Below are 7,991 nucleotides of genomic sequence, written 5' to 3' on the forward strand. Positions count from 1 at the left end.
GGAGCACGTGTTATGCCACTGCGCCTCATTAGAAGGGAATTTAGATTAACCTGGTGAAGACCTCCTTTTATAGATGAAGCGCCTAACCCCAGGGTCACATGGCCAGTGAGAGGCAGAGTCAGTCTAAAATGTGCAGCTTCTGGCCTGAGACTACTCTTTTTTTCCTGTGTGGTATTTTAAGCATGACTGCAAATATTTTTACCCTCCTTCCATCAAGAGGTCGATCTATGTCTCCTACTTTCTTTTTTTTTTTTTTTGAGACGGAGTCTCGCTCTTGTAGCCCAGGCTGGAGTGTAGTGGCGTGATCTCGGCTCACCGCCTCCCGGGTTCAAGCGATTCTCCTGCCTCAGCCTCCCAAGTAGCTGGGATTACAGGCATGTGCCACCACACCCAGCTAATTTTGTATTTTTAGTAGAGACGGGCCTTCTCCATGTTGGTCAGGTTGATCTCAAACTCCCAACCTCAGGTGATCCGCCCGCCTCAGCCTCCCAAAGAGCTGGGATTATAGGCATGAGGCCCTACACCTGGCCCTGTCCCCTATGTTTTATTTGAATGGGTCCTTGGCTCCTCCCACCAATAGTACATTTGGAAGGAATGCTATGTAACTTCCAAGGTAGGGGGCACAGAAAGCCATACAGCTTCAACTTAACTCTCAAAGAACATTTATTTTCTCTCAGAGCCTTCATGTAATAAGTCCAATGGGCCGGGTGTTGTGGCTCACGCCTTTAATCCCAGCACTTTGGGAGGCCGAGGTGGGAGGAGTTCAAGACCAACCTGGCCAGCATGGTGAAACCCTGTCTTTACTAAAAATACAAAAACATTAGCCGGGTATGGTGGTGCACACCTGTAATCCTACTTACTTGGGAGCTGAGGTGGAAGGATCTCTTGAACCCCAGAGGCGGAGGTTGCAGTGAGCCGAGATTGAAACACTGCACTCCAGCCTTGCTCTGTCTAAAAAAAACAAAGAAGTCCAACAATCCTGGGAACTCCATGCTGTCTCAGCTGAGCCCACCCGTAAGACAGCCCAGCCCTGCTGCCAGACATATGAGTGAAAAAACTATTGGAAGTGGATCCTCCAGCCCCCAGTGGTTGAAAGCACCCCATTGGCGTCCTTCCCCGAAAGATCCACCTCTGTGCTTTTTTCTAACTTCTGATCCACAGAATTTGGGATCACAATAAAATAGTGGTTGTTTCATGCCACAAAGCTTTGGAGCAGCTTTTTTACATCGTATAGACAACCTGAAGAACTAGTAAACTCTCATGTTGGCTAATATTCTTGGGTTCCCTTCCCCCAGGTGACCAATGCCAGGAGTGTGTGACTTGCAGCACATGTGCTGAAGGTGGAGAGAGGTAGCCTCTGCCTCCTCACACTGCACACCCCTCACCTGCTTCCAGTGTGGTCAATTCACATAGGCTTTCGCTCCTCTGCCCAGGCAAAGTTCTCCTCTCTCCTGCCACGGTCCTTTGTTTATACCATGAGTGCAGGCTTGTCACACCGGATAATAACCAGATTATTAATTTTTTTTTTTTTTTTTTTTTTTTTAGGGAGGAGACCACTTTTATTGCTTGTCTGGGTGGACGCCCAGGGTGGACACGGCGGGAAGGGCTGGGGCCCTGTTCTGGACAATAAAGGCGCCCTCAGCGGATGTGGGCCATGTCGCCAAGGAAGGGGGTCTTCATGCAGCCGGTGCAGAGCTGGTCCATCCAGAGGGGAGCCTCGTGCTGCAGCGGTGTGCGGCGCAGGTAGGTGAAGTCCACGCGGTAGTTGAGCAGGCAGCTGAGGGAGGCCATGTAGAGGTCAGAGAAGCGCACGAGGCGCCTCGAGAAGTAGGTGGGGTTGTGGAAGGTGCGGAAGATGCTGCCGAACTGCACGTTGAACAGGGCCTTGGTGATGCACCTCAGCTTCTGCCGTTCTTTCATCCAGGCAGCTAGCACCTGCCTCGACTCCGCGTCCTGATAGGTCTGCATGCGCTCCAGCAGCCCCGTGAGTGCTTGCTGCCACGTCAGCGAGTGTATGTACTGCTCTATGTTGATGATGTGGATCTCACGCTCCAGCTCAGGGATGATGGCGCCCGTGCGCCAGCCGTGCCGCAGCATGAGATCCGCCAGGTCACTATAGAGGTGGTCCCCAAAGTAGAGCACGCGGGGGCCACGCCATTCCATCAAGCGCAGGAAGTCAAACAGGTTTCCCTGCCGATAGATTTTGCCCTTTTCCAAGCGGGTGATCGGGTCCCACTGAAGCGAGCCCTTCTCATCGAGTTTTCTGAAAGGCTTGCGCCGGTCAGTGAAGAAGCTGGGCTTGTCTGCCTGGACAATGACCACATCGAAGAGCTGGCGCCAATCAGGACCCACCATGTGCCGCATCCCCTTGTCTACGAAGCTGAAAGGACTGTTGGTGATGAGGAACAGCTGTTTCCCATGGGCCGCCAGGCGGCTCAGGACGGGAAACGTCTCGTCCCCTCTCAGGAAGTACTTCTCATGTCCTGCTCGATCCACTGGTACATGAGGGCCTTCACATGCACGTCTCGGATGGCGTCCGTCACGTCCTTGTAGAGGTGCGCTTGGTCAAACTCCAGACTGTGGCCCAGGAAGTAGTCCACCACGCAGGACAGCAGACCCATCTCCAGCAGCGAGAAGATGTCCATGAACTGCTTAATGGAGGGACCCTTGCCATAGAAGCCACTCATCTGGTATAGTGGGATGTGCTGGGTGCCCCCATACAGCTCGATCACTTCCTGGTCTGGCACAGGCTGGAGGCCCCTGTAGGCTGTCCCCAGCTGCACGTAGTGGAAGGTGTCAATCTTCATCAGAAGGCTCTTCTGAATGTCATAGTGGAGGCCACGGATGGCAAAGCTGGGGTTGTAGTCATACTTCCGAATCCCCTCTGGGTACTTGTAGTGCTCGATCAGGATGTCACGGGCGGCGCTGAAGATCTCGTGGTGCAGTGCGTCTGCATACTGGGCCAGGGTGTAGTAGTCAAAGCCGTAGACCTCAACGTCACGCAGGCTGATCTCGTTGTTGGCGTAGATGGCTGCTGGGTTCAGGAGACTGCAGACCTCGGGGGGCAGGAGGTCGTGCACCAGTCTCCTCATGTCCTGGTAGCGAGCCCATAGGTGGGCGCTGAGGTCGGCGCCGCCTGCGGGTGCCTGGGCGGGCGTGGAGGGCGGGGCGCCGGGGCAGTGGGCGCCGGGACCCGGGGGGTCGCAGCCAGGGCAGGAGGGCGAGGACGAGGCGGTTCGCGGCCCGCCGTGGCCTCCGCACAGCAGCCAGCGCCGAGTGGCCGCCCGCAGGCCTGCACCCGCCATGCCCACCGCGCGCCGCCGGCGCCGCCGCCCGCCGCCCGCCGCCCGCGCTGCCCTCGGCCCTCCCGCCGCCCGCAGCCCTCCGACTCCCAGATTATTTATGTTTGTCTTCATAGACTACAAGCTCTACAGGGACACAGCTGTGTTTTGTGCATTTCCCCAGGCCGGTGCCTACCTAGCACATAGTAGGCGTGAAATAAATACACGTGGAATGAAATTGTCAAAGACCATGTGACCAGCTGGCCCTGACCCCTGCTAACAAGCATCAGACCCTGAACCCCTTTCTGGTTCTCCTCCCGGCAGGGCACAGTTGTTTCCTATCTGAGCAGGCTCCATTTGCTTCACATCAGCCCAAGAACAGGGAATGGGAAATGCCTTGTGTTGCAGGAGGGAAGACAAAGTAAGCCAGAGCACTTGGCTATCTGGGGCAGGGAGCGGAAGAGAGTTGAACCATTCTGGAGAAGCAGACATTTGTTTTGCAGTTGTTGCCTTTGTGAATGTACATGTCCTGAAACCCTGGTTAATTTTCTTGTTCAAACATTGGTTTAAGGAGAGATACTATCCTTCAGCAGGTTCTGTTATAAACTTTGCAACTCCAAGGTCTGATTCAGCAACAAGCTGGAAAAGTTCCTGGTTACTAAGAGACCAGAGAGCAAATTAGCAGCTCACAAAAGACCCAGCTAAGACCAGTAAAAAATAAGACAAAAGGAAACAAGGTAGGAAATGGGCCTCCTCAACATCAAAATAAGGTAAGTAAACTGGCTAGGAAAATGTCTTATTGGAAAAGACAATTATAAATATTCTTCATGCTGAAGTAAAATGCACTATAGGTAGCTAAACTCTATCTTTGTCCTTTTGTCACTTGAAGAAAACAGCAGGGGAGCCCCTTTCTAGTCCTGAAATTCCGGATCTGTGAGTAGGCAAAACAAACTGTCCCAGTTGATAAGGAGGAAAAACAAAAGTGAAATAGGCTGCCTCTTTTATAAGCTCTCCCTGCCAGGACGGTGAATGGGCTACCTGGGGTCGTGGCCCAGAAACATTCCTGCAAGCAAACAAAAGCCTCCCCCCAGGAAAGGTTTCTGATCACTGCTGGTCCAAGGCCCAGCCACAACGGAGGGCTCTGACCCCCACAGGACTTGGCCAGACACTTCCAGATTCCATCTGGCGTTAATCAACCGTGAGAATTCAGGTACTTGTAATAAGAAGGGGCAAAGAGAAAAGTACCAAATAGGTCCCAGGTATTAAATATTTACTTTGTCAAAGTGCCTCTGTAGCTATGATTTTTGGTAATTTCTTTTCTGGTCAGACAATTTAGTAAAATTATTTTTAATGATAAAGAGAAAAAAGCATGCCAATCATTTATCTCCGATGGAAATTCATTCTCAAAGACACACAGTTTTCCTAAGAACCCATTGCTTAGCTGGACAAAATAGTGGGTAAATGCTCCAAGTGGAAATTACCAGTCTGTTGAGGAAGGAGCTTGAAAATCTTAGGTGATTACAGAAAAGTCACAGTCATCTGGGTTTTGGAGACCAAAGAAGAAATGAAGAAGGGCAAAAAAAAAAAAAAAAAAAGATGAGGGGTGGGGAGGGAGATGGGGGAACATGGAGCTAGAAATTGGGAGAAAATTAAGGCAGCCAGTAGGCATATGTCAGGGAGCTATGGTATGATATGCCTAAGAACTGTGTGACTGAACAGCTTCCACTTATCGATATTTGTTGGACAGCAAAAGGATTTCAGAATATGATGGATCCAACAAGCATGAAATAATCTTTAGGGGAAAAAAATTACAATTCCCCACATGGCAGCTTCCTACAGATCTTTGCTGACAATCCTGTTTGTCAGATTTCTAAATGGCATGCAACTGCTATATTTTAGGCAGAACTGGTATCCTCCAGGAGAAAGACTGTCCCGAATAGTCAGTGCCCCTCCCTGCAGGAGAAACAGACACCTCCTTTCTGATGTATGCAGCTCTGGCCAAATGACTTGCTTTGGCCCATGAAATGTGAGCAGAAGTCACATGTGTCACTCTGGAGTATAAGTTTTAAGAGCTAGCACGTGGTTCTCTGGCTCTTCTCCTGCTGTCACAATGACCAGAAAATGTTCCAGATAGTGCCTTATCCAACATGCTTGGTCCCCAAGAGAAGAAAGCATGGAGCAGAGTTGTGGCCGGATTGCAGTGGACACATAATAGAGGTAAGAAATAAGTTCTGTTGTAAGTTGTGTTGTGCAGTTATCTGCAATTGCAGCAAAACCTAGCCTATGTGACTAATATACATGGCCCATGGGACTAAAAAGTGGCCAGAGTTGCCCCTTGTCCTCATTTACATTTTCTCACTAGCTGGCCACAGTTTCACCTGGAGAGGAAAGTCGTTATGCTCCAGGTGGCTTTCTTAGAATTCAGATGTGTTGCCTGACTGACCCAGGAAATCAGGGCTGGCAGCCCTGCTGCTGAGCATAGTTCAGTACCCAAGAAACAGGTAAAGATGGTGCACGGAGCTGAGAGGAGACAGAACCATGTCCTTTGAGTTGGAAATGCCAGGTTGGAGCTGGCTCACCGGTTCTAATTTAACCCAAAAAGAACAACAAAAAACAAAACAAACAAACAGAAAAAAAAAAAAAAAACACTAGACCTTCTTATTCCTACCTTTAGAACTTTAGAGAGTGTTGACATAAAAAAAAAAAAGGCAAACAAAAAACTGACTCCCAAAGCCAAAGGAAATAACATGTCTTTATTGAAGAAATGTCCATTTTTCCTTCCTCTTTCCCTTAACAAATGTGGTATGCACAGCAAAATGGGAAGGATGTCAGCCTCCACAGCAGAGAGGAGGTGAGGAGAGCTGCCTCCCAGCACACTGTGAAAAGGCAGGGCCTGGAGCAAAGCTGTGACCTCAACTGTACATCTGGGTCCTAAGACCACTGGAGGGGGCTGTGCTGAGTCAAGGTTAGAGAGCCCTTGGCAAGCAGATCCCTGGCAAGGCAGCCAAGCCAAAGAGGAAGTTGGAACACTTAATGGGACATCAAATGGGATTTTCCCTGCAGTCTCAGAACTTCTGCGAAAGCACTAAAGTGAATAACAATAAGTAAAAGTGCCCCCACAGTCTAAAAAGAAAGTGATCAGAGCATACCTGCAGGATTTACTCAAAGATGAGTGATCCAATCCTGCCATCCCACCTCCACCACCCCAAGAGAATACTGGAAGATTTGTGAGTCCATTGAAATAGGCACATTTCTAAGAGTAGGGAGTTGTCAGCCTAGTAGGAAAGGCTAGGGTATTTCTCCATCCCTGCCTTTTCCCATGAAGGCAGGAGGAAGATGTTTCTCCCATCCTCAAGCCAGGCACGAGGATCCAAGAGAACAGCAGGGAGGTCAGGAGGCCTTCGAGAGGGAGAGAGCGAGTCCAATACCCAGCTGGATGCTGGTTGAGCCACAGAAACCAGTAGGCTGATATGGTGCTCCCCAGACAGGAGTTTTGGGAATGTCCTTGCCCTTGCCCCCAGGTTCTGGAACAGGGAGGCTGGCACCTGCTTTTTGTCCAGAGACTTGTAAAGGAATGTGGGAAGCTGGCTGGGCTGTCTTGCAGTAGCAAGTACAGAGGGGGCATGAGGTGGGCATCCCTCTCATCTGGGCCACATGACCACTACGGAACGTGTCCCTACTCTAGGTCTGGTAAGACTTCCTCCCGAAAGGGAAGCCCAGGAACTAGAGGTAAGGTGTGGGGGAAGGTGGTAAAAAGCAGACTAGGCCACCTCTCCAAGGCAGACCTAGCTCAGGCTTGAACTGAGGGATGGGGAGGGGAGAAGTGTAGAGCTGGGTATGAGATTGAAGTTTTGATTTAACCTGGCCATGACCTTTCAATGCTTGAAAGTGAGGTGAGGCAGCCAAAATAAAACTAGTTATTATAACTGAAGGTGACCAAAAAGCTGTGGGCTGTGCCTGAGACAACATCAAGGGATGGTCCAGGAATAAGGAAGAGAAATGCAACAGAAGGCTAGAAAACAATAGTTGGAGAAAAATAAAGCCACCTCCTAATTGTACTCCATTGAGTCACATCAGTCAAAAAACCAATTACAATAGCAGGGAAATTCACCAGAGAGAAGTGCTGTCTAGAGAGTGTGCACCTTGAGTGACTATGATTGAGGAGAACTGCCCAAGGACATTCCATTCTCCATCTCATTAGAGTATGCATTCTCCAGGGTGTGAATGCTTCCAAGGGCTCCCAAGGGGCTGAAAATTGGCTGGGGTGGGGATGTGAAAAAACTTAGATGTTTCAAAGTTTTATGACCCTCCAAAGTTTAACCCTACCCAACAAAATAGTATTTAATTATTTCTTATTTTTACTATACATTTATTTATCAATACATATGTTATATCTCTATACATTTATATTATTTTATGTTATTATTTAAAATAATGTTTAGGATAGGGAAAAATGAAAGAAAGGGATTTTTTTTCCTTGGGGGAACAATAATGAAAAAAAGTCTAGAAACATTGAGTTAGAGAGAAACACAGCATTCATCCCCAATCCAGAACTGGTGTTGGGATAACATTTTTCTGGCTCCCAGTAGAATTGCTTTCACTGAATTTGTTTTGATATCCTACCTTTTGAGGACTTTATCCTCTGCTTCAGAAGGTGTCCTTTTCATAAGGAACCAGAAGAGAACATTCTTTCAGGTTTCACTGTAAAGA

General features: G+C 49.1%; 1 protein-coding gene across 1 annotated transcript; it reads right to left on the bottom strand.

Annotated features, from left to right (window-relative positions):
* Positions 1-1,543: 1,543 nt before the first annotated feature.
* LOC117087177 (5'-nucleotidase domain-containing protein 2-like) lies at positions 1,544-3,351 on the bottom strand. The gene is given in 2 exon segments (XM_033217064.1): positions 1,544-2,480; positions 2,483-3,351. Coding segments are annotated over 2 exon segments (1,665 nt in total). The 5' UTR covers positions 3,306-3,351; the 3' UTR covers positions 1,544-1,638.
* Between the last annotated feature and the right edge of the window lie 4,640 nt (positions 3,352-7,991).

Source organism: Trachypithecus francoisi, unplaced genomic scaffold, assembly GCF_009764315.1.
Source record: "Trachypithecus francoisi isolate TF-2019V2 unplaced genomic scaffold, Tfra_2.0 Lachesis_group10, whole genome shotgun sequence".
NCBI lineage: Eukaryota > Metazoa > Chordata > Mammalia > Primates > Cercopithecidae > Trachypithecus > Trachypithecus francoisi.